The sequence below is a fragment of the Xenopus laevis genome, chromosome 1L (genome assembly GCF_017654675.1).
Source record: "Xenopus laevis strain J_2021 chromosome 1L, Xenopus_laevis_v10.1, whole genome shotgun sequence".
In the NCBI taxonomy this organism is placed as follows: Eukaryota; Metazoa; Chordata; class Amphibia; order Anura; family Pipidae; genus Xenopus; species Xenopus laevis.
Window position 1 is genome coordinate 49,945,074 of NC_054371.1, and position 27,115 is coordinate 49,972,188.

The following is a 27,115-nucleotide window of genomic DNA, read 5'->3' on the forward strand; positions in this document are numbered from 1 at the left end:
TGCTATCCCTCAGCTTACTGATACGGTTGTTAAAAGTTATTAAATGGTTCCTGATAATGGTATGTGACGTGGCAATTAAAATCTTTTCATCTTTGTTATATGAAATGGGCCAAGAGTAAATATAATGGTATGTTATGGCTAATGGAAGACAGGCGTTGTATTACAGAAAGAGGATTTTGGAAGAGAATATACTGTAGGCAAACCAGAGTTGGAAGCCCTTTTGACGTAGGACAATCCCAGTATCAGGAATAACAATTTATTTCCACAACTTCGCAATTAGCAATTTAACAATCCTGGGACAAATATGAACATTGCAGGAACTCGGATGAAGCAGCGCACACTCCTCTCCTCACAGTTTGATAGTTTGAGCCCGGTGCACAGTGTAGAGGGCACGGCAACCCTCAGGAATACGTACTAGACAAACAAAATCACTGGCACACGTGGCAATTCAGGTGCCGGGTTACCCCGTGCTCTTTATTGTGCGGACGTGCAACGTTTCGGGGTGACAAAGGGGTTGACACCCCGAAACGTTGCACAATAAAGAGCACGGGGTAACCCGGCACCTGAATTGCCACGTGTGCCAGTGATTTTGTTTGTCTAGTACAAATATGAACATTCCATTTCGATTGTTGTAGACGTTTGATCTGGTTTAATTTATTAGGATCGTGTTCTTGCCTCAATAGCATTGTTGCTGGGTTGCCGTGCTTGATGAGAGCAAATGTCTGCGAGTAACAGAAGATAATGCCAGTAATGCTCATTAGTGTTTTTCTTCTCAGCAGCTGTAATGTTTTTATGCTATAGGAGCGCCCTCCACCTGCCTACATCTTGTCAGAGGAGGGCACCTTCAGTTGCGCTGAAATGTTACAGTATAAAATGGCTAGAATATAACATTATTAGTCATAAGTTAATGTTTTAATGAGTACATAATTTAGCACATACAGTACTAGGCAGATGGGTGCAGATTTAAGTTGCTGCTGAGTCTAGACAGAAAACTTTAAGGTAGGGTCACAAGGAGCAGCAATGTAACAATAAAGGAGTTCTTCTAGTAAAAGAAAAGATCGCGGTCAGGGCCAATCGTGTTTGACTGACAAAGATTAAAAAAAAAAAACCACATACATGATTGCAACATTCAGCGCTATTTGATATTTATTAGAAGACCATTAAGATATAGTAAATCCAGACATTTGAAATTTCACTTTATTAAATTGCATGTGCACATTTGAACATTGTTTAGACCAGTCTTTTTGCAACAGGAAAAATCTGTCTCCATCTCAAGCCAGGAAAACATTTCTTCAGTTATTCGAGTCAACTGCTGTTTTCATAGAGATGCAGGTTGCAGGGCTGCATTGATTGAATTTACATTAAATTGCTGGATTTCCTAGATTTGGAACCCCTACGTTATTAGCACCCATCCATGGGTTGAGTATGGCAAGTGTCCAGTCAAGATAATGGTGGTATAAAGGTGATGGCTTTAATGGCTAACTAAGAAATCATAGCAAGCTTTCAGAACATTTTAGTTCCATTTTCAAGATGAAATAAAGGAACTAAAATGTTCTGAAAGCTTGCTATGATTATATTAGTTAGCCAATAAATGTATCACCTTTGTTATTATTTTTTCCTGTGACTGGCACAACAACTTTGTACAATGGTGCTTAATTTATTGCTGGAGCTATTGTAGTTATCGTGACAATTTTAGCTAGCTCCGTCAGACTAAAATGATTCATAGTTTTGACTATCAATTATTAAATAAAGGTTTTATCATTGCAGGAGACACAGTAAACAGTTACTGCTTTTAAAGAGACCCTGCCACCAACCTGGGCTACGGTAGCTGATGAAAAAAAAAATACATAATCATTCAAAAAAAAAAAAGGTCAAAATGATCAGTGTATTCAGAATTATAGGCTGCTGAATCTGACAAACCCCAAGGTTTTCCCTCCAAGTTCACACCCATAATTATGGCCAACAGACACACTCAGGAGTAAATGGGCTGAGCCAAGGCTTTAAGTTTGGTGACTGGGTCAACTCCTGAAACAATGTTGCATATTGGCTGATTACTAAACCTGGAGGAGACCTGACTTCCACGTTATTGTTTTAAGAGCCAGACTAAGAAAACAGAAGGGGGACATACTACAGAACGCATTTTAGGACATCTTCCAGGGAAATCCCGGTCCTCCATGCGATGTCCTATGGCTTAGGAATGCCACATCGGGTGTTTTTACGGTCAGTCATCCTCAAATGCTGCAGTCACACCTCTGTCCTCTACCCTCCCTTCTCAGTTTTCAGCCACACAAACTCCCTCCTCAGCTCTCCACTGTGGAGGGAGAAACTAGGACCCAGGACGCATGTCGGATGGCTGAGGAGGGAGGAGCGAGGACCCATGTCAGATGGCTGAGGGAGGAGTGAGGACACAGGTCGGATGACTCAGGAGCTGACAGCTGAGGAGGGAGGAGCGAGGTGTGACGTCAGCTTTGAGGGTGAGGTGAGTTGAAAAGCAGGCAATGTTGCATTCCTCTAGCATAGGAGATTGCATACAGGACAGGGATTTCCTCGGAGGATGTCCTAAAATGCATTCCATAACATACACAGCTTTCAACTGCAATTATAAATAATATGCGTATTACAGGCCCTTACAAACAGGTAGCTCAAATATTATATTTAGGTAAAGCGCTAGGTTTATGCAGCACTTTGATGTAAAACAGGTTTAATGCATGCTGCTTCAGGCAACATCAGAACCCAATCTGAGACTGACATACAAGGATTAAAAACATGGATATTATGATTGCTTCTATTGAAACAGAAAAGGAAAGCGTTACAATACAGTATATCTGTTTCACGTCTACTCTGTTTTTGCCCATTCAAAGAAGTTACACTGTTTATCTTTCCCCATCGGGCAGACGTAAAAATTCTTTCCGTTGTTTGGGCCAATCTTCAGCACTGTTCTAACAATACACCGTTTCCCATGGTTGCAGAATGGGAAATGCAAGTCTGCCCACTGTAAAACAAAAATTCCATTAGGATAGATGTATTCATGGTTTTGTTCTGGTATTTAAATATCTTATTGTTACGGTTTCAATTCCCCAAAGAGAATAAACTATTGGGTTTTAAAATTTCCATAAAATGACACAAATTAGCTTACTTCAAAATATTGACAACGGCGTTCTCTGGGTAGCGAACAGGTATAAAACGATCTCCCCTTGTTTTCTCCCTCCTTTCTCACAACCTGGAGAGCACATGGAACATTGTGTGCACTGCACTGTGGGTTACCAGTTTTGGCAGCAGCGTCTCCGGTCATTTTGCTCTGAGGAGAACTGCAATACAAGTTACAAAACTAGTTCTGCATCTTGTCAGAAAGGCATGGGATTATACAGAAAGCTTCAGACTGGTGGTTTTCTGGATAAGTGGGTAAAGTGGAGCAGCACACCATAAAGCTATTATAAACCAGACAGAAGGCTAAAGAGATGCCAAATTTATATGTGCCATAAGCCATAATTAATGGGCCATTTCATAGAGGGCCATTACAATATTAAAGTGTAAAAATAAAAACTGGAGTGACTGGATGTCAAACATAATAGCCAGAACACTACTTCCTGCTTTTCACCGATTGGTTACTGCCTGGTAACCAATCAGTGACTTGAAGAGGGCCACTTGGGTCATATCTGTTGCTTTTGAATCTGAGCTGAATGCTGAGGATCAATTGCAAACTCACTGAACATTTATGTCCTATGTGGTCCCCCTTCAAGTCGCTGACTAACTAAAAAGTTGCAAAGCAGGAAGTAGTGTTCTGGCTTTTATGTTAGACATCCAGTCACTCCAGTCTTTCTAATTTAGCCAAAACTGTAATGTATAAACATTTTTTATTTTGCACAGCCTATTTACCCAGTATTTTTACACTGTTCCTTTAAATTTGCCTGCAAATTGTGCCTATTATAGTGGGATAACTACATATTTATGTTAATCTACGTAGTTCTTTTTGCTGGGTAAATGACAGCCCTGTTAGGATGACTATACTAGTAAAGGAATAATGTGGCTATGGACTGCAACACCATATCACCCATCTGCATCTTGCAATAGGACAAGCTGTCATGGAGCTTACTTATTAAATCTTGTATTACACTATAACATTCAAAATAATCAGATTCATGATGGGATATGTATTCATAATGTTTTATCTTTGTATGCTAGAGCAGGGTTACCAAACTATTTATATAAACTTGGGACAGTTGGTGACTAGACATACACTTCATACAGTTAGGTCCATAAATATTTGGACAGACAACTTTTTTTTTCTAATTTTGGTTCTGTACATTACCACAATGGATTTAGAATGGCAAACTTTCAGCTTTAATTCAGTGGGTTGAACAATAAGATTGCATAAAAATGTGAGGAACTGAAGCTTTTTTTTCATTTCAGGGGCTGAAAAGTAATTAAACCATGGAGTCCAATGCTATTTCATGGGCAGGTGTGGGCAATTCCTTAGTTATGTCATTATCAATGAAGCAGATAAAAGCCCTGGAGTTGATTTGAGGGGGGGGGGGGGTAGGTGCTTGTATGTTAGTGATGTGCTGGTCGAGAATTTCTCCACCCGCACCCAACCCTAACCCGCCTGCTCCCTACCCGCATTCGAGCCGGGCCCGCTGCTCCCCTTTAATTATAGACCCGGCCCGCAGTGACGTCACAAAAGGGGCAGGGCAGGCAGAAGTCTATAAATTCCGGCTCCGGAAGCCGGCAGTACTAGGCGACCCGTGCATTTTGTCCATGGGTCGGCCTGAACATCACTATTGTATGTGGAAGATTTTGCTGTGAACAGACAAAGGAGCTCTCCATGCAGGTGAAACTAGCCATCCTTAAGCTGCAAAAACAGAAAAAACCTATCCAAGAAATTGCTACAATATTAGGAGTGGCAAAATCTACAGTTGGTACATCCTGAGAAAGAAAGCACTGGTGAACTCAACAACACAAAAAGACCTGGACGTCCACAAAGACAACAGTGGTGGGTAGTCCATGGTGAAGAGAAACCCCTTCACAACAGCCAAACAAGTGAACAACACTCTCCAGGAGGTAGGTGTATTGATATCCAAGTCTACCATAAAGAGAAGACTGCATGAAAGTAAATACAGAGGGTGCACTGCAAGGTGAAAGCCACTCATAAGCATCAAGAATAGAAAGGCAAGATTGGACTTTGCTAAAAAAAACATTAAAAAAGCCAGCACAGTTCTGGAAAATCATTCTTTGGACAGATGAAATAAAGATCAACCTCCACCAGAATGATGGCAAGAAAATATTATGGAGAAGGTGTGGAACAGCTCATGATCAAAAGCATACCACATCATCTGTAAAACATGGCGGAGGCAGTGTGATGGCTTGGGTGTGCGTGGCTGCCAGTGGCACTGGGACACTAGTGTTTATCCATGATGTGACACAGGACAGGAGCAGCCGAATGAATTATGAGATGTTCAGAGACATAATGTCTGCTCAAATCCAGCAACTGAAAGCCGCTGCAGTAAAGGCCTGGCAGAGCATTAAAATGGAAGAAACCCAGAATCTGGTGAAGTCCAAGAGTTCAAGACTTCAGGCTGTTATTGTCAGCAAAGGGTTTTCAACCAAATATTAGAAATTAACATTTTCCAGTTTTTTAATTTGTCCAATTACTTTTGAGCCCCTGAAATGAAGTGATTGCATAAAAATGTGAGGAACTAAAGCCTTTTTTTTTTTTTTTTTTTTAAAACAATCTTTTTGTTGAACTCACTGAATTAAAGCTGAAAGTCTGCAGTTCATCTGCATTGGAGTTGTTTCATTGAAAAGTCATTGTGGTAATGTACAGAACCAAAATTTGAAGGAAAAAAAAAAAGTTGTCTTTCCAAATATTTATGGACCTAACTATTTGTGGGCCAGGTTATGTAGATATCTTCCAAAGACATCAATGGAGTTCTTGGGCAGTCTGCAAGCTAAAATCATCTCTGGGAAGAGCTAGCAGAATTAAAAGTTGTGCTTTGCAGCATCTTATCTGGCAACTAATTAGAAAGCCACATTTACCCATTGTATAATCTTCATAATGTATTCTTTTCAAAAACACATGCAACTTTTTAAAGGATCAGAGATACTGAAATCAACTCCCCACATTTAAACTTGAGACTACATATTCATGGGCAATGGATCTATCATCCAGAATGCTTGGTACTTGGGTTTTCTGCCTCTCCATAATGGGTTCTTAATAATAGATCCCATACATTCTATAAAAATTGTAAAATAGTTGTAATAATTATTATACAATTTAACCATTTCCATTATGACCCAGTTTCTCAAAGTTTACCTTATTGTGGAACTGAGATGGATTGTGTTTGATGTGGTGTGTCCCGTCTTAAGTTTCTTTTGTGGATGATTAAAAACATTGTTGCTTGCTGCTGAATGTCCATTCACTGCATTCAGAGTGTTTGTCCAGTGTTCATTCTCATTACTTCTCTTATTAGAAGGGGTTTTTGTGTGGTAGTATTTATTGTTCAATGGTACGTCAAAAGTAGAACGGTTCAAGATATTCTGCTGACTGTTTTTATCGGCAAGACCTTCTTTTGCACCAAAATCTGTCAGCACCAAGGTCGTATTACCAAACGCTGTTCTTCTGTTTAATTTTAGTTCAGGAAGAACTTTTGCAAAATTATTACATGGGTATTTCACAAGGTCAGTGTTGAGTTCTGCTGCTTCATCACTAACTGCAAGAGACGAGACTGGAAAATGGAGGAAGAGCGATTACAAACTTGCAGTAAATTATGGCCTCTTGTCATTTCATGCTCTATCAATAAGACCAGCCCTCGCCGACTTTCATGTAAATTGAAGTTGCAGAGCTTGAAATGTACAACTGAATCTTGCATTCTAAATATTAAGACAGTTCTCAAGTGGAATGGGATTTCTAAAATAGGGGGGGGGGGTCAATACATGATACGAGTGCCCTAATGTCAGGGTGCTGTATTCTCCTCAAGAGTAAAAAATTAAAGTGTAACAAGCACTATGCTTTCGTGATTTTAAAAAAAGAACTGCAGAGGAGGTATGCATTTAAAGGGGAACTATTGCAAAAATGAAAAATAAGCTTCCTCATATTGAAGTTAGAAACTTTCTAAATACAATAAATTTGCATAATTTCTGAAATAATCAAGTTTACCTTCACTGTCCCTCTCTCAGCATCTGTTTCTCTTCATTCTGTATTCTTGCAGCAATTGGGCGTCAGATCCAATCCCCCATATGCAATAAAAAGCACTACGTTTGCCCAGGAGCAGTTACCCATAGCAACCAATAGGATCTTTGCATTTAAGCAGGTGACTAGTAAGTGTTACCTTCGTATTGGTTGCTATGGGTGACTGCCGCATGGGCAAACAGTGTCTTTTATTACATAACCCACAATATATCTTATGGGGGGGCTTCCTTTACTAGCTCAAATAACAGATTCCAGTACAAACAAAATTTTTCTATTTACCATAATTTCTATTTCCAAGTCACTCTAATGGCAGCATTCACCAACAAGGGTAATCCCTCCCCTTTAGGTCATTGGACAGGAAAAAACACAACATCACATAAAGCCCCCTCCTCCTATACCTCCCTCAGTCTTAGTAACAAGCACTTGAAGGGTGGGAGGTTGGTGAATGCTGCCATTAGAGTGACTTGGAAATAGAAATTACGGTAAATAGAAAAAAATTCTACCTTTCCCAAGTCACCAACATGGGAACTCCCGAAGCAAGAAAGAAGGGCGGGACTACAACACTGCTGCAATAATTATTTTAATCACACTCATTTAGTGAACAACCGACTGAAGAACCTTCCTCCCAATTCTGGCTTCTTGCGAACTCAGTACGTCCAACTTATAATGGCTTACAAAGGTTGTCGCTGATGACCGTCTGGCTGCTCTGCAGATCGCCTCTGGCGGGGCCCTAGCTTCCGCCGCCCAGGGCCAATGGGAAATTACTGCTATCACCAGTGCTCCCTCTTGGTCTATTTTCCTCAGTACCCTCCAGATCATGGGAAATGGAGGAAAGACATAGAACATCATGCTCCAATCCTGAAGTACAGCATCCATTGCCATGGCCAAAGGACACTGGTTTCTGGAAAAAACTTGGCATTTCCAATTCAGATATGTTGCCATTAAGTAGACTTCCGGAACCCTGAACTTCTGGGTTATCTGCCAGAAGACTAAGGAGCCGAGACTCCATTCTCCTGGGACCAATGTATTGTGGCTCAGATAGTCTGCAAATTCTGAACTCCCAGCACATGGAAGGCTACTAATCCTGCCAGATTTCGTTCTGCCCAATTCATAATGGGATCCAACTCCTTCATCAAACTGGAACTTCTTGTTCCTCCTTGTTTGTGAATATAAGCCACTGCAGTGGCATTGTCGGAGCGTATCTTTACCCACCTGTGGGACACTTCCTTTGAAAGGGTGAACAGTGCTTGACCTATTGCCCTTAACCCCAAGACATTGGATGGCAGAGCAAGCAGATTCCAACTCCCCTGCACCGTTCTGCCGGGCACGACAGCGCCCCAACCTGACTCTGAGGCGTCTGTTGTAAAGCTTACCCACTGGGGTTCGAATAGAAGCATGCCTCTGGCCAGATTTTGTGGTTCCATCCACCACCTTAAACTGGAGCGCACCACTTCCGACAACCAGAGTTCTTGGTGAAGCCGCAGAGGATTCAGCGCACCTGACTTGATCAGGAATTGCTGCAGGGGTCTCACCTTGCCCATATCACCATCTGAATGGTTGACGTCATTAAGCCCAGTAGCGACACGCAGTCCTTGACTGAGACCTTTACTTGTCCTACAAAGGACAACACTCCTGTATTCGCTCGATTTTTTCTTGAGGAAGACTTATCAGATCTCTGACTATCGATTTGGGCCCCCAGGAATATTAGACTTTGGGTCGGAACAAGGCAACTCTTCTGACAATTTTGAACCCAACCAAAATCCTGCAACATCTGAACAGCCTTGTCTCTGTTTTTTGCGGCTTCTTCTGCTGAGCCAGCTACTAACAGTATATCGTCTAGGTAGTGATATGTCGGGATTCCTTCTTCCCTCAAAACTTAAATCATTAACACCTCCGAAAAAGTTCTCGTGATGTTGAAAGGCCAAAGGGAAGACATGTAAACTGGAACACAGCAGATTACATAAATTTGAACAGCGTAAATTTGAACAGCTGAAGCGACGTGAGATAGCATGGGCATTACATTCAGCATCGCTATCAGAATATGCCAAAGCTCACCGCATTCCTCGAGGATTAAGGATCAGGCTGCAACCAGCGTTATTTAAGGACAACGCAGAGTTCCTACAGAAATGGAGAGGAATTTTGAATCGCTGCAGCTTAGATTTAATTACCCTGACCGTGCAACAATTACAGACGGGAACACGGGAGTTAAAGCAGCAAGTACACGTGGCGGAGGAGGAGTGCAAGTTGAAGTTGGACACCGACAACACGTTGCTAAAGGAGCTCGAGATGAAAATGGAAAAGTTGCAACAGGAAATCCTACAGGTGAAGCTCCAAAAGTTTACCCGAGACACCAGGGATTACGAGAGGGGCGAAGTCTACACCTGGCAGGACACGAGAAGGAGAACCCGACAATACTGACGCAAGGAAGTCTCTTCGCCCGATACATCCTCAGGTGGATCCACGGATGGGGGTCACGAGTCAGCGGCTTCCTCACAGCATTCTGCGGTTCCTTTTTTAGCGGGAAGCCAGGCAAAACACAGCGGAAAGTCCGGAGGGGCCAAAGGAAACCAAAGCAGCAATTATCGGGACAAACACAAAAGACAGTACCGCAGGTAACGTCGGTGTTTAATTTATCTAAACATGAACTTAATCTAAGCGAGTTGACTGTATTGGAAAAAGGGTTGGGTTTTGTTGCTACTTTCACCACTCCTGCTTTTGCTGCTTCTGTCGATCTGTTTAAGTTTGTACGCTCCTTAAAACTTAAGGTGTTTTTTTCAGATAAAGAGAGTAAGCACGAAGGTGAAACCAATTTGCTGGCATTGAAAAGAAAGCTGGGGGTAAAAAGTAATTTTATCAGAGGCAACACAACCTTCCAAAAAAACATAGAAATAATATGTCCGTGAACGAAAAGGCTGCATTGGGTTCATTACAACATAATCAAAGTATTACCATTATGAAAGCAGATAAGGGTGGAGGCACTGTTTTACTTGACACCAGTGATTATCTAGCTGAAGCTAAACGCCAATTGGGTAATAATAATCATTATAAATTGTTAAATTCGGACCCCACGTTTAAGTTTAGAAATGAATTGAACATTTTTTTGCACTCTATGGTAATGGAAGGTGTAATACCTGATGAAGTTTATGATTTATTGGTCACTGCCAATCCCGAGGTACCGACCATTTATTTTCTTCCCAAGATCCATAAACATCCCACTAAACCACCAGGCCGACCCATAGTATCGAATGTGGGATCAATTTGGCAGCCGATTGCCATATACATTGATACATTTTTACAGGATGTTTTAAACACCTTACAACCCTGTCTACGCGAAACCACAGATTTTTTGAACAGATTGGAGAGTATTAAGTTACCTGCAGGGGAATTTTTGTTATGTTCCTTAGATGTAAAAGACCTTTATACATCAATTCCGCACCAAGAAGGGATAGAAAGTATCCGTACATATTTGACAAAAGGGTCTTTGCCGAATCACATGATAAGTTTCATTTGCAATTTATTGGAATGCATTTATTAAAAACTATTTTCAATTTGAAAAGGATTAGGCTGTGCCATGGGTGCCAACATGGCACCAGCATATGCAAATATATTCATGGACCAGTTCGAGCAGTCCTTCATTTTTTCTAATACGTTTTTTTCCCAATACATTCAGGCCTACATGCGCTATGTCGATGACACGTTTTTCTTGTGGACTGGGTCTAGAGAAGCCTTGGAGGAGTTCCTCCTATATTTGAATGGCATTCATTCAACCATCAAATTCACGATGGAGATGAATGCTACTGAAATACATTTCTTGGACGTAAAGGTTTTGCATATTGATGGTAAATTTGTAACCACGATCTATACTAAACCGACTGATCGAAACAACCTGTTGAAACCCACATCCCATCATCCACCAGGGCTCATTAAGGGTTTGCCCAAAAGTCAATTTTTATGGGTTAAACGCATTACATCGAATGATGAGCTTTACGAAGCCGAGTCCAGTAAAATGTTAAGTAAATTTGTGGAAAAAGGCTATGAAAGGGTTAACCTGGAAGCACATAGAGAAGAGGTTAAAAAGATGCCCAGAGAACAGTTACTTTCCAAAAAAAGCATATCTCCCAGTAAATCAACGAGATTGCCATATATCTCGACTTATGATAGTAATGCCAAGATATATCGGAAGATAATCTTAAAATATTGGGGCATTTTGAGTTCGGACGTTAAATATGGACATTTATTCCGACAACCTCCCTTGTTTTCTTATAATCGTGGAAGGAATATTGGGGACCTGATTAAGTCACGCAGTCAGGAAGTACAACGGGGAAATGTTCCCGTTAGGTCGAATCTGAATGGCACTTTTCCATGTAGAAATTGCGGGCATTGCAATAGCATAATACAAGGGAATTCTGTTACACACCCACAAAAAGGTTCTAAACATACGATAAAGGGCTGCTTCTCATGTGACAGTTGTGATGTAATTTATTGTTTAAAATGCCCTTGCGGCCTTGCATATGTTGGACAAACAACTAGACCCATAAAAATTTGGTTAAATGAACACAAATGCATGATTCGCAATTATAAACCGTTGACCCCACAATCCCCAGGGAAGAAAAACAAGGAGAAAGACACAATAAAAATGAAAAAGGAAACTTTAATGGCAAAGCACTTTTTTGAACATGGCCATCGTGTGGCACAATTAAGATGGCAGATTTTGGAGAAAGTGGCTACCAGTCAAGGGCAGGACAAGAAACGTATGTTGCTCCAAAGAGAATGCTACTGGATCTGGTTACTCCAATCCAGAAGCCCAAAGGGGTTAAATGAGGAATACAATCTGTCCTGTTATTTATAAAGTTTACTTGGTTTAATGCTGGTCTATTCTATCGGGTAATATGATTAGTGCTAATGATTCTTTCCTGCTTCTTTTCAGATGAGGAAAAACTTGTAGACGCCAGGGACAGGTAATGATAAAATAATTTTCATCAAAGTCCTTTTTGGTTTTTAGTAGGGGAAGAGTGTGACTAGAATTGGTTACATTTTAACTTTTGTAAGTTTTTTTATCTGGCATTTTGTAACTATATATTGTTTGTTTATGTTTTTATCTTATTTCCAGCAAACCAGTTTGGCTGTATTAAGCCTGAATGTTAATGAATTTTTTTCACATAGTGGGACACATTCACCGATTACGACAGAGCATTTTTCTACGAATAATTTTTCTATTGGACTTTAAGATCGTGATTGATTTTTAACTTGTAAAGATTACCATAGCTGGTTGGGATTGGATCACTCAGTGGATGGGATGGTTGGAGGGTGTTGCTCTCTATTTTGTATGTTAATTATCTTAATCGTTTCCATTTTATATTGTATGCACCTGGTCACTTTTGTATGCTTGAGAAAGGGGCTCGCCCCGAAACGTCGCACGTCCGCACAAATAAACTGCAAGGGGTCACCCTGCACTGCAATTTACCTTGTGTGCCAGTGTATCTTTCCTGGAAGACATGTAAACTGCACATGTTGATCCCTCACCACCAACCGAAGGACCTTCCTGTGTGCTCTACAATTTGGCACGTGAAAATATGCGTCTTTTGGATTGAGCTTGATAAGCCACGACTCTGGAGGAATTGCCATAGTAATAAAAGCCTCCATCTTGAATCTTCTGCACAAGATGAACTGATTGAGGGTTCTCAGATCTAGAACTGGCCTGAAAGCTCCTGATGCTTTCTTCACTAAAAATAGCTTTGAATAAAAGCCCAACCGATGTTGCGAGGATGGTACTGACTCCATTGCTCCCGACATCCTGATCTGTTGGAGGTAATCTTTGGAATAGTTGACACGCGGAAAACATTGTATCTCTGAATCTTTCAAAATTCCAGTTGATAACCCTCCTGGATTATATTCAAGACCCAAGAATCCTTGATCTTTGAGATTTTCTATCACGAAAGGAATTGCTACTAGGGGGAAGATGGCCTGGACCTCTGTCGCTTAAATCTTCTTTCCTGTGGAAGGAACACACTCTTCCCACCGGCTGACAATCGAACCTCTCACCGTCGTCCTCTTAACAGTCTTCTTTCCATTTAGGCAGAAGGCCAGAACAAAATGCAAAAGTTAGCGATCTGTTGGTGTGCGATGCATGTCTAAAGTTATGTCTGACCAGAGAGCATAATTAGTGCAATGTTTTGACTGGCTAAGATATACAAGATCTAACTCATGGTTTATTGCTATCAGGAAAATATAATCTCTTAGTAGAGGCTGGGCTGTTATGGGGAGGTAGTTGAATAGAGAGGGCAGTGTAGATGAGTTGAAACTCGGCATATGAGCAGTCTGAGGGTGTCAAGTAGGCTACAGTGCGGTAGTAAGCGTGTGTTTGGTGTGTGGGATTATAAAAATGTTCTTTTGGGTTAGCGCTATATTCTTTGAGGCATCCTATAAGTGGACTGTTAAATTTGTTATTTATACGCAATAGAAGCAAACAATATATTTAAGGGAGGTGCACAATAATAATTTGTTTAGATACATAACAAGATGAGGGAGGTTCAAGAGAATTAGATATTAGCCCCACTATAAAAAAAAAATGGCCTTCTAATATGGCAGCTAAGCTGCAAATCTGGGCTGTCATGAGCTCCGTGGCTAAAAATAGTTTCAATTAGATAAGCAATGCTAAGGGAAGGCTATACCCACCAGAGTCGTTATATTTTTGGAGGCCTCAAATTGCTTCGAATTCCAGGCTTTTTCCTCACCGGAAGTAACAAATGAGGGTCCCAAACATATGTAAACTCTCAGGAAAATGGCCAATGGGGTAAAATTACACAGAGGGGAATTCAAACTTTTGGATGCCAACATTCCGGGCCATCGCATTGAGATGGATTTCAAAAGCAGCTGAGCTCTCTGCTCTTGAGGCAAATTCACCAAAAGCGTCATCTTCGTATTTTTGCCAAACCTAATTTTTCAAATAAGAGTTTTGCACATGATAGCGGAAGAATTTTCTCTTTTGTTACACTATTCTCTAGGTTTATTCTATTTCGCACACTTTTTTTCTGAATTGATTTTTTACTCATGTTCAATTCATATTTCCTAATTGACTCATGTACAGGAAATGTGGAAGCCTTCATCTTCTGCTGAAGAACCCTTTGGGATTTCCTCAGTTAGTGTCAATGCCTTCCTGACTGCTTTGAACAGATTGTCTACTGCCGCTGCATCAAGAGTAGTTTCTTCCTCCAAAACTAATTCTCCTTCCTCAGACACACTGTCTCCAGGATCATACTGCCTGTTTTATAAGTGACAAAAGGGCATCCAACTGGGGCATTCCAGCAGCTTGCTGTTGTCCAGTAAGGGTATGACCTTCTGATGGCTGTTTGGAACCTGCAGCATCCTTATGGGGCTCACTGCAAACAAACAAATCCATCAGCCAACTACATAATTCCCGCTCTTTTTTTTCCCCCCAAACTTGAATGCTTACCCAGGACCTTTACAATGTGTTGACTTCCCAGAGCTAGTATCCATGATTAACAGAACTGTGGAAAGAAAACACTGAAATCTCCAGTCCTATCAATTTTCCAACCGTAGTAGAATAAGAGCATACAGAACAATTCTTGCTTGTAGTGTACTTGCTTCCACTTTCAATGGTATCAGGCACGTGTGAATCCGCCAGCGTTTGTGTTTAAAGGTGCTCTTTGATGATGTCAAATCGTCAGTGTAAACACTGCCTGGGTAAGCTTCAACACTCCATCCAACGACCATGGGACAGGAAAAAAAAGACTGAGGGAGGTATAGGAGGAGGGGGCTTTATGTGATGTTTTTTCCTGTCCAATGACCTAAAGGGGAGGGATTACCCATGTTGGTGAATTGCTGCCATGGTGACTTGGGAAATAACTGCCTTTTGCACAAATTCTGCATGTAGAGAGACAGGATATCTGGTGATTTTAATAATACATCTTCTAGGCAAAAGAAGCCCCCTTATAAGATATAGTGGATCTAACTGTCAATGAATATCCGACACCCAACTGCTGCAACAATACAGAATGAAGAGAAACAGATGCTGAGAGAGGAATAGTGAAGATGAATTTGATTATTTCAGAAATTGTACAGAATTTTTAATTGATTGTATTTAGGTTTCTTATTTTAGTATGATGCAGCTTACATTATATTTTCGCAATTGTTAAGTTGTGTGTACATTGCTTTCATTGAAGGTTTAATTATAATTGTGCAGACTGTACACACCCAGTGCTCTTCATTACTTGAAGTGTAAACTATACAATATAATGACAGTGAAACACTTTTGTCAACAATGGATTAGTGCAAGGTTGTACGGACTGGGTTTTATTTTAACCTTGGCTATACTGTTAGTATTGCCCCACAGTTTAGGAACTGCATCTTAAAAACAAACCCTCCACTCCCCCAACTTTTTACCAGTAACACAAGCACCACATCAACTGGGCTCCCACAACTTTTACTCCTGGTCACCAAGTGTCCAGGTTCCTTAGTAGTGATTGATGATCAGGTTTATGGGCTCTTGACAACCTGTCTATCAATTCTTCAGTGTTTTGAAAACTGTATAAGCAAGCTATTTTTATTCATGGAAATGCCAAAAATTAAGATGGACCATCTACTTGGGAATACATTTGACAAGCTATTGTTGTACACAAAATAGATAAGAGATTTATGGCTCAGTTGAAATTACATTCTAAGAACGTATGATCGCCACATTCTTAAAAGGAAAATTAAGCCAATTTAGCAGCAGGTGAGAGATTAAAAATAGTAACTATACTACAATAAAGACGCACTTCTTGACAAAGGGGCGTTTGACCCGTCCGGCAACCACCGTGTTGCATCGGAGACACACATATGCAATTTTAAAACACCAATTATGACAAAGGGGTTTTCTGGGCTTTATATTTTTTATACAAAATAGGGCGCGAGCGCAGGGTGGGTATATAAACAAAGGGATGCGGTATCGCTTGCCGCTGCTCTAAATACACTAGTTAATTGTGACGTTGAAAATTAGTTATTATTTTTTCGACATAACTCCGCTAACTAGCGAAATCTGTAGAGAGAGGCAGGCTTATAAGAAGATAGAGAAAAATTTCTTTCTTAAACGTTCTTTGCAGAAAATATAATGTACATAATAAAGTTGACCTGTAAATGTCATGTTGAATGCATTTTTTCGAACCTGGTGGTAGGGCTTGTTGTTGGGTAGTTTGGGTAAAGCAATGGGTTACCGCTGAAACTTGGGGGAGATATTCGGCTCCCCTACTGCCAGGACCTGGTCAGAGATTCTAATGCTAACGGACTACTGCTGCACAAATATGGCAGCCCCCTCCCTCAGAGGAACATGGGGATCGGAGATATAATGTAAAAGTAACAGGAAGTACTTTGATGGCAATATTATAAAGCTTGTGCAAAAACGTTATGATAGAGTTAAAAGCAGTTTAATTTCATGTGCCAGTATCGCTCATTTTTTATAGACTTGGGTATAAAAATATAACCCAGAGATAAATGAACCAACATGTATGTATCTCACGCATGCATTTCTGATATTTTTCACTTAGTATCTCTGGAATAATAGATAGTAAACGTTGAAAGAGTGAAAGCAAGAGATTCTGATATACATTTATAGACCACAACTTACTCTATAGCCATTGCAAATACAATATTTCTAGATGGCAATCTTGTCTTTATATAAGCAATAGGTTTATACAGCCATTACTGACTTTGATCTTTTCTTATTAACAAAGTTCCAAAATCATTGGGGTTGATTTGACAACACTGGAAAATTTTGCACCCGGTGAATAGCTAGTTAAAAATTCTAATGTTAATTGCAGGGTTTTTTTTTGTAAACAATACCTTCTGGTCTCAGAGTAAGACAGGCATCACATTGCTTGTCGGAAGGCTTATTTATGAGCGTACAGACTGCACATGCCCAGTGCTCTTCTTTACTTGTTGCTACATGTTCATTTGCATTTGATGCTGTCCTCTGTACCCATCCAATAAGGCTATTTCTTGTTGGCAATTTACTTTTGGAAGAAAAACAGTTTAACGCCAATACAGTATAAAAAAAAAAAAAAGATTAGTTAAGAAAGTGATGTGTTATAAACTTACATCAGTAAAAATAGTAGCAAAGAAGTTGTTTGACTTAGATCAGTAAAATTAAGTTGGCTAGCGAATAGCAATAACCAACACTGTAACACAAAAAATTTAACCATCTACCACAGTAGTAAAAGTTAAAGTTGCATCAAAAGCATTTATGCTTGTGGCAAAATAAAAGCTTTATATGAACAGCAAGAAATATTATTAATCTTAAATGGGTTTGATTTGCCAGTGAGTATTTGAGCAGAGGTCTGGCTTGTCACCACTATATCTGCTTCAGACACTTCAGACTAAGTTGGCAGCTTATCAATCCGTTTATAGGACCAAATATTATATATCAATTTGTGTTTAAGATGACTGTGTAATAATAGTTAATAAACAGGGCAATCTGACCAAAGTTGTATGCTCTAGTGTGGGCCAAGTAGAACATGTTGGGACTGAAATGATCGGGAAAATACCAAGGCATACCTTACATCAACATGCTGAGGTTTATCCTTTTGGCACTTGGGACAAAAATAGGTCATCCTGTTGTGCTCACCAAGACGACACACAGTGATCTTTGTACCACACTGGCCACAATTAGGTCTTTTGTAAACCTTGTAGTGTTTATAGAGAGCAGAACCAGACTTTCGACACTGGGGGAATAATACAGAAAATAAACAAGAACTTTAGAACCTAGCACTCACACATACATATACATATACACATATACATATATACATATACATATATATATACATATACATACATATACATCATATACATATATTATATATATATATATATATATATATATATATATATATATATATATATATATATATATATATATATATACATACATAATAATTTCTTGGAGTGCCCGCACCTCTGACAGTAGTTGATTGGAGGTGCTTGATCAATATTTGTGATATAAGTGATGAAGGATCCGCACTCTCATTTTCAAAGTATAACAACTTTTATTTATCGCATTACAATCGGACGTTTCGGTCCCTCCTGGGGACCTTTCTCAATATATATATATATATATATATGTGTATATATATATATATATGTATATATATATATATATGTGTATATATATATATATGTGTATATATATATATATGTGTATATATATATATATGTGTATATATATATATATGTGTATATATGTGTGTGTGTGTGTGTGTGTGTGTGTGTGTGTGTGTGTGTGTGTGTGTGTGTGGTGTGTGTGTGTGTGTGTGTGTGTGTGTGTGTATATATATATGGTAACATCACACTAAGGATATATACCTACAGTCAGTTATTGCTGGTTTAATAGTTTGCCTTCTTTTGCCAGGTATAACATTTGGGGTCTGTACTTTTAAAGGAGATTTCAGTATGCAGTAGCTCTAACAGGTTGCCTACTGCTGACAGATTTTAAGGCACATTAATGGAGATGTGGAAAAATCTGTTCTAGTAGACTCATAGGGAAGTACCATACAAGGAACATAAGTACCCCCCCCCAACCTGAAATACTCCTGGCAAAGTGTTGCATCAATAAGCAGTGCCACGTTATAAGGCAATGCAAGCAAAGTCACAGTTTCAAATATTCATAAAAGCAGCTCAATTTACCTTATAAAAAAGCAGAGTGAAATCACGGGTCATTTTCACAAGGTGACTCACTTGCTCATCTGTAAGTAGACCAGCCTATTAAAAACAAGGGGTTAGTTTATTTAGTAGGCCTCAATTTTAAGAGTCCCATGTGTTCACCCATTGCTGCTCTTTAACATAGAGGTTCTTAACCTTTTTCTCATATGACCCTGAGGAAGTGTGCATACCTGGACTCCAGGGTGTAGACCACTGTCAAATAAGGCTTCATTTTTAATAATGTTCCCAACCCCAGGTAGAATCATCTGATCAAGCAGAATGTCGCATAGCATGCGAGTACGTTGCTTCTTGATCTCACATTCTGCTCTAGGAAAACTAAACTTAGAAGAGCAGACATCAAGTTCCTCAAAGAATCTTATCTTTTCTTGACATTCTGATGCATTTCTGAAAAAAAAAATGCTTTATTGTTAGTCTGTTTTCTTTTCCACAGCTGAGAGTAAAAACATTACATTTGATTGGTTTCAATAGCAGATGACAAAAGGCAACACCAAAGGCCAGAGTCGAGAGCTATAAATCTTATAAATGATATCATGCTAACATCTTTTATGTTCCTCCACCTAGAAGGGGATCTTTTTGAGTGAATTTTCTTTAAATTAAGATACCTTACCTCACATCTACAGTGGACTCATAAAAGCAAATTAAGTCTTTTGTAAGTTGCACTTCTAAAACCGCTATAGGTATGGGTCTACCGTTTTCTTGGCCCTTTTTCATTGGTTGATTAATGCGCATTGATCCATTCATTCCAAAATGTACACTAAAATAAAAGACATAAGAAAAAGTTAAGCAAAAATTCAATATAAATAACAGTAAATAAGTGGACAGAGCATTTCAACAATACACTTTTTAAGATAAGATTTGAAAGAAAGAAAGTTAAAGGAGCATTTAAAATCCAGTTTCAACCTATTATAATATCAGAAGCTGTGCACCAAACAAGAGTGCTGGTGTTTTTGTTTATTCAACGGTCTCTGAATAATTTAGAGTTGATTTATCTAGTACTGTTGACATTTTAAAATATGTATACAAGGTCATTTTAAGAATGGTACATCTTAAAGAGTCTTTAATGCCACTGCTTATTTTACAACATATGCACTGTATATGAATCGAATAATAGAAATGCACATATATTGGAGTCACCAGCAATGTCTTCATAAAGGCATTTCTGCTCAGATTCTTGAAGCAAAATCTAAACATGTCCATACTTACATAACCATAAACAATTTAAAGGTGGCCATAAACGCACAGATAATATTGTACGAAACAAATTTTCGTCCGATATTCGTTGCGTGTATGGTGGAAAAAAAGCCGACCGATATCGGCAGAAGACTTGGATATCGGTCGGCTCGTCGATCGGGCTGGACGGAAAATTTTGATCGGGTGCCTTTGAAGGGACCCAAACATCGGCCATTGTTAGTGCTGAATCGTCAGATACAGGTAGAATTCTATTGTTTCTTCCCGTATATCTACCTGTATATCTGACGATTCAGCTCTACACGTGTGTATTGAAACGAACGATCTCTCTTGGAAAGATCTTTTCCAAGCAAGATCGTAATTGTTACGTCTATGGCCACCTTAACTGGTACTGGCTTTCCTTTATAAACACTGGTGCAACTATGGGTTTCAAAACATGGGAGGTTTATGGAAAAGCCCATGGGTTAGAAACTCGGCTGATTTCTCTACAGCCATGCTCACTCTGCCCAGAAAAAGTAGTGACATGTTGGTTCAGCATTAAGGGAGAAGAAAGCCTGCTTAAAGGGGTGGTCCATCTTTAAGTTACATTTTAGTGCGTTATTGAATGGCCAGTTCTAAACGTTACAATTGGTCTTTATTATTTATATATAGTCTTTGCATTATTTGCCTTCTTCTTCTGACTCTTTCCAGCTTCCAAAAGGGGGTCACTGACAATACAAATGCTCTGTAAGGCTACAAATCAAGCTTCTCCTATTCATATTCCAGCCTCTTGTTCAAAGCATGGGTATTTTTGGACCCTAGCAACCAGATTGCTTCTATTGCAAATTGGAGAGCTACTGAATAAAAAGCTAAATAAAGATCAAAAAAAATGAAATCAATTGAAAATTATCTCTGAATATCACTCTATACATCATACTTGAAGTTAATTTAACGGAGCAACCCCTTTAATACATTGGTGCACTTTAGAGCCTTCCCAAACTGCACCACTAAGTAACATCTTAAAGGAAAAATATACCCCCAAAATAAACACTTAAGCAACGGATAGTTTATATTATATTAAGTGAAATATTAAAGAATCTTAACAAACTGATCTATATATTTAAGTAAATCTTGCCCTTTTACATCTCTTGCCTTGAATCGCCATTTTGTGATGGTCTCTGTGCTGCCTCATAGATCACCTGACCAGAAATACTACAGCTCTAACTGTAACAGGAAGAAGTGTTGAAGCAAAAGTCAGAACTCTGTCTATTAATTGGCTCTAAGTGACCTAAGAAGTATAGTTTGTTTGATTTGTTTGTGTGCAATGTGAATCCTACGATCCCAGGGGGCGGCCCCTTTTTTTTAAAATGGCAATTTTCTATTTATGATTACCCAATGGCACATACTACTAAAAAGTATATTATGAAAATGGTTTATTTACACGAAGCAGGGTTTTACATATGAGCTGTTTTATGCAATATCTTTTCATAGAGCCGTACATTGTTTGGGGGGGTATAGTTTTCCTTTAACTGCCCTGCTTGCTCTGCCTAGTTATTAATGCAGCAAGGAAGGTGGGTGCCATCGTGTGCCACTCTTCTCTGTTAACGCCAACCCAGAGCACGCCAGGCCTAGATCAGCTTTCACTGATCTAGGAAAAATCAACTGATCTAGAAAATCATAGAAAAGAGGATATAAAGTGGAGCAGGCTGGCACCTGTTGTACCACTTCTCTATGGCAAACTAGGCAGACTCCAATAGTGTGGTTTTGGGAGGGCATTGAGCAAGCTTACATTCTCCATTAAGTGAGTTTCATATCCTGTGGTGGCAACCGAGTGCAGAGATGTGCTACCAGATTTTTGTTAAGTGATAATCTACAAGGCTTTTTCAGAGGCACATGTGAAAGAACGCTTTTGAGACTATGGTTATTTCAATCTAGCATGTAAGAGTGGAAGAGTCCCTGGCCAAAAAAAAAAAAAAAAAAAGGTACCGCATTGCTTTCAGTCCAAAATATATAAAAAGCTCCTTTCCCAGCGTTTCCACTCCAGCGTAGCTGCATCCAGTAAGTGATGATAGGTCATTATGGGAGGAAGCAGGGGCCTTAATGTGGGAAGAGAAATTAAAACACTTTGTCAACATAAAAACAGCTGTTAAACTGTATTAACACAAATCTGTCTCATACAGTATAAAACTGATCTAAATCTGTAGCCTTTTGCATTAAACCTACCAGTGTAAATAAACACTTATAGAATGGCCAATTCTTAGCAACTTTTAGATTGGTCTCTTTGAAACTTTTAAATAAGGGTCATCAACCCTAGCAGCTAAACAACTATTGCTAGTTTTATTGTTACTTTTTTGCCTTATTTATGATACCCGTCTATTCATTTTCCAGTTGAATATTCACACCACTGCCTGAAAAAATTATAGCTGCTGAAATTCCAAACTGGAGAGTTGCTGAACAAAAAGATTAAGAATTCAAAAACCACAAATACAGTAATAAAAAAAAAAATGAAGACCAACTGCAAATGATCTCAGAAAACCTCTCTCTCTCTCTCTCTACATTATACCAAAAATTAATGTATAGGTAAAGCTGCAGCTTAGTTCTGTGGTGCCCATTTTTCCACATTTACTTGTTTTGCAATACATATTTTTTTCCATGCCTTAAATGAGTTTTGAATTTTACGAATACTGCAGTTAATAAGTAAGGGCAATAACATGGGCAAATTAATCTTATTGTTGCATAAGTGGTTTCCAGCTTGGCGGGCGGGGGCAGACACCCCCATTCATTCCTATAGTAATTGGCTGAACTTGTGGATTAGGCGATTATTGCTCAAAAATTTGAACCGAGTGCACCCATGGGTGCAGGTGATTACCATAAGAAAGAATGGGACCGGGGGGGGGTATTCCAAATGGTTTATTACCTGCCATGTAAATCTCAAACCAAAGCAGAATATGCCCTAAAGTACTTCTTAATATTATGGATTTGTACAGCACATAATGTTGATGAGGACAGGTCCTTTAATACACGCAATTGATAGCATAAGACGGCTTGTCCAAAATAAGTCTACACAGGTATGGGACCATTATATCCGAATTACAGAAAGACCCTCTCCCATAGAAACCATTTTATCCAAATAATTAGGGATGCACCAAATCCAGGATTTGGTTCGGGATTCGGCCAGGATTCAGCCTTTTACAGCAGGATTCGGCCGAATCCTTGTGAGTGCCCGAACCGAATCCTAATTTGCATATGTAAATTAGGGGCGGGTAGGGAAATCTTGTGACTTTTCATCACCAAAGAAGAATTTTTTCCCACTTTTTCATTTCCTGCCGCTAATTTGCATACGCAAATTAGGATTCAGATTCGGCCGAGGATTCGGGTTTTTGGCCGAATCCCAAATAGTGGATTCGGTGCATCCCTACAAATAATCCAAATTTTTAAAAATGATTTCCCTTTTCTCTGTAATAATAAAACAGTACCTTGTACTTGGTCCAAATGGAGATATAATTAATCTTTATTGGAAGCAAAACCAGCCTATCGGATTAAATGATAAAACTATTTTCTGGTTAATGAAGGTATGAAGATCCAAATTACAGAAAGATCTGTTATCCGGAAAAAACCCTGGTCCTGAGCATTCTGATAACAGGCCCCGTACCTGTATTTGGTTTTAGGGTTTAGTCTTAAGTAACACAGTTCATATGGAAAGAGCTCATTTTATATTTGTAGTTACCGTATATACTCGAGTATAAGCCGAGTTTTTCAGCATCCAAAATGTGCTGAAAAAGTCTACCTCGGCTTATACTCGAGTCATTACCCAAACCGCATCAATTTGTGCCCATGAAAGTTCCTCCTGTGGCCCACACAGCTGCCTCGTTCCTGGCTGTATGCATTAGCTCAGCCGGAAGCCATTTTCAATGCATTACCGTAATTATTGTTGCTGCAGGGGCGTACAGCACCTGCTGTAAATTGGCATGCGATCCAGTGGGCTTTAGGACCTGGGGCTGCAGAGCCTTCATGGAAGAAAAGATCACATGGCCCCTTCCGCATCTTCCGGTGCTGAGTTCATTGTGCCGGTTTTCAGGTTCTCGGTGCCTGCTGTATATTGACATGCAATCCAGGGGCTTTAGGACCTGGGGCGGCAGAGCTTCCATGGAAGAAAAGATCACATGGCCCCTTCCGCATATTCCGGTGCCGACGCAGGTTGATTGTGCCGGTTTTCAGCTGCTGTAAATTACCGGTAACATGCGATCCAGTCTCTCTCGCTCTCCCTCCCCCTGGCTGCTCTAAAGGAAATGGAGAATACAGCACTACTTTCTGTGAGTAGAGGCAGCTCCCACACAAGTCACCGTCAGCTCATTTCACTGCTCTCTCCCCTACACATACCAGGCACAACTTCATGTGGCCCCTATACCTCCTGAAGAGAGACATCAATGCTACATATATATATACATATATAATAAAGCAATAGAAGGATTAGTTGGGATGTTTTTCATTTATTTGAATGGTCACGAATAAACAGCATTTCCCTTTAAAGGTAAGATTTGGGAGATTTGTAGCCTCAGTCACACATTGATGAGAGAATTTGGAAAAAATGCTGTTTGTTTGTCACCATTCAAGTAAATGAAAAACATCCCAACTGATCCTTCTATTGCTTTATTAATATTATATATTATATATATACTCACACATACTATACATGTGTTAGTGTGGATTCAATCTTGCCCTAATTTAGCAACCATAATATAAATCTCTCTCTCTCTCATCCTAGCAGTGACACTAAGTACTACTGGTTCAGAAACTACCCATTAACACTCAGGGGTTGCTATTTATTATGGAAAATTTTGCACACCTCTCTCTTTAACATGTAATTGTTGGGTGTGACAGTATACAGTTTGGACACCCCTAAATACTTGACTTCAACTTGCTGAACCTACTTAATGGATCTACTGGAGAGTTGTGTAGAAATGTAGTGAGGCATTTTTTTGTGGCCAAATTTAGGAAAACTTACCAGCACCCTAGGCTTATACTCGAGTCAACAAGGTTTCCCAGTTTATGTAGGGAAAATTAGGTACCTCGGCTTATACACGGGTCGGCTTATACACGAGTATATACGGTAAATGCGATCTGTGTCAAATCAATTGAACAGTAAAAGAAAAGAAAAACGCAAACAGGTCACCCTGTAACTGTTCCAAACACTAGTAATACATTGAGAGAAAATGTAGTGCTGCTAAGCAACATTATTGCATAGGCTAACAAGGTCCCAAACTTCTCCCTTGGGTCCATATATTGACATTAAAGGAAACCCAATGGGTATCAGAGGAAAATCTGTTAACATTACTTCCCACTGTACCTGTCATTCCTCCTTCACTTACCTTGTCATTTCTCAACAATGTAAACTAGTCACCGATATCCCCCATGTCATTTCTTTGGAAAGCGTCTCAAACTGAAATGATCCTGTTGCGCTACAGCCATTACCCAAAGCAGCATTGCCAGAATATTTGTTTAAATAATTGAAATGCAGAGAAATGACTTACAATTCACCACCTGCAGCCCATCCAAGTGCTAAGCGCTCCTTACCATGCCCAGGAGGCATACAGCAGAGTCGACATGCAGGTCGAATTTATGAAATTCCACTGAAGTTCAAAATGAAATACAACTTTTAAAAAACATTGGAATAAGAAAATAGCCAACCTTCTCTCTTGCCTGCGTTATTTCTTGCTTTCTCCGATTACAAAGTGTGTTATTGGCATATCATCTATAACCAAGCACGCACAATTACCTCCTCTTGTCCACAATAATAATAATAATGCTGAAATCACATTCAGTTTTACGTTTGTATTTAAAAAGTAGAATATCCAAATATGAAAACAGGTTGTACTAATTCAAATATAAGAAGGGCAGCAGCTATAGAATATCAGAACTGAGAGAGATGGAATACTTCCACGGCCCTGCACTAAAAACTAGGGATGCACCGAATCCAGGATTCGGTTCGGGATTCTGCCTTTTTCAGCAGGATTCGGCCGAATCCTTCTGCCTGGCCGAACCAAATCCTAATTTGCATATGCAAATGAGAGGTGGGGAGGGAAATCACGTGACATTGTCACAAAACAAGTAAAAAAGGTTTCCCCCTTCCCACCACTAATTTGCATATGCAAATTAGGATTTGGTTCGGTATTTGGCCAAATCTTTCGCAAAGGATTCGGGGTTCAGGCTGAATAGGCTGCATTCGAATAGTTTGAATCGAAGTTTTAACACATTCAATCAAATTTGAAACAAAGTATTTGCCTCAAAAAAGTCCACTAATTGACTCCAAATAGGTTCAAGAAGGTCCCCCATAGGCTAAAACAGCAATTCAGCAGGTTCTGCTGGCGAATGTTCGAAGTCTTAAAGAGACAGTACATGATAAATTTCGATATTCGAATAGTTGAATCTTTTTCAAATTCGAATTTGGTCTATTCGATAGTTTAAGTACACAAAAGTAGCTCGAAACTTTAATCTTTTTACTTTTCGCTTCGACCCTTGATAAATCTGCCCTGCCCTCTAGGTACAAAGGGAGCCCAATTAAAAAAAAAACTCATAGTAAGCCACTTCCAGACTGACCTAGCCATGCTTTGTTCAAAGCAAATAGGACTATACCCCACTTAATAGCCGAATAAGCCCTTCTTAATAAATCTATGAAGTTGGCCAGGCAGAGGGCTACAATTGAAATCTCGCGAGATTTTAAAACTCGACAGAGCGGGGAAATCGGAGAGTAGTGACTGTAGTTAATGACAGCGGGATAACACACTGGAGGAATTATTGGCGCTCACCTTAGCGCTCACAGCGCTTCCCCGAAGCTCCACGACACACTGACCCTTCTGCACCCGCGCTCGGATCTTCTCCCCATTCAGCGTGCAGCCCGGACCCTCCACCATAATTGCCCCTCGCGCTGTGACACTTTCAAAATAGTAATTAAAAGAGAATTACATCATCATACGGAAACCGCATTAGCATTGCTTCCCGCCACACGAACTTAAAAATGCGCTGGAAAAACCTCCTGACGCGGATTGGCTA

At 39.7% G+C, this 27,115-nt stretch overlaps 1 protein-coding gene across 3 annotated transcripts; it reads right to left on the reverse strand.

Annotated features, from left to right (window-relative positions):
• Window positions 1-1,128: 1,128 nt before the first annotated feature.
• neil3.L (nei-like DNA glycosylase 3 L homeolog) lies at window positions 1,129-27,115 on the reverse strand. 3 transcript variants are annotated; one of them, XM_018230718.2, is made up of 10 exons: window positions 26,872-27,115; window positions 22,052-22,161; window positions 19,506-19,652; window positions 19,069-19,282; window positions 18,863-18,937; window positions 17,735-17,901; window positions 17,024-17,193; window positions 6,311-6,722; window positions 3,137-3,308; window positions 1,129-2,992 (listed from the first exon to the last, which is right to left on the reverse strand). In XM_018230718.2, the coding sequence occupies exons 1-10, from the start codon at window positions 26,974-26,976 to the stop codon at window positions 2,837-2,839; spliced, it is 1,728 nt and encodes a 575-aa protein (XP_018086207.1). In that variant the 5' UTR covers window positions 26,977-27,115; the 3' UTR covers window positions 1,129-2,836. The 3 variants fall into 3 exon arrangements, with proteins under 3 accessions (XP_018086207.1, XP_041445063.1, XP_018086201.1); XM_041589129.1 differs by lacking the exon at window positions 26,872-27,115 and adding an exon at window positions 25,597-25,620; XM_018230712.2 differs by lacking the exon at window positions 26,872-27,115 and adding an exon at window positions 23,986-24,473.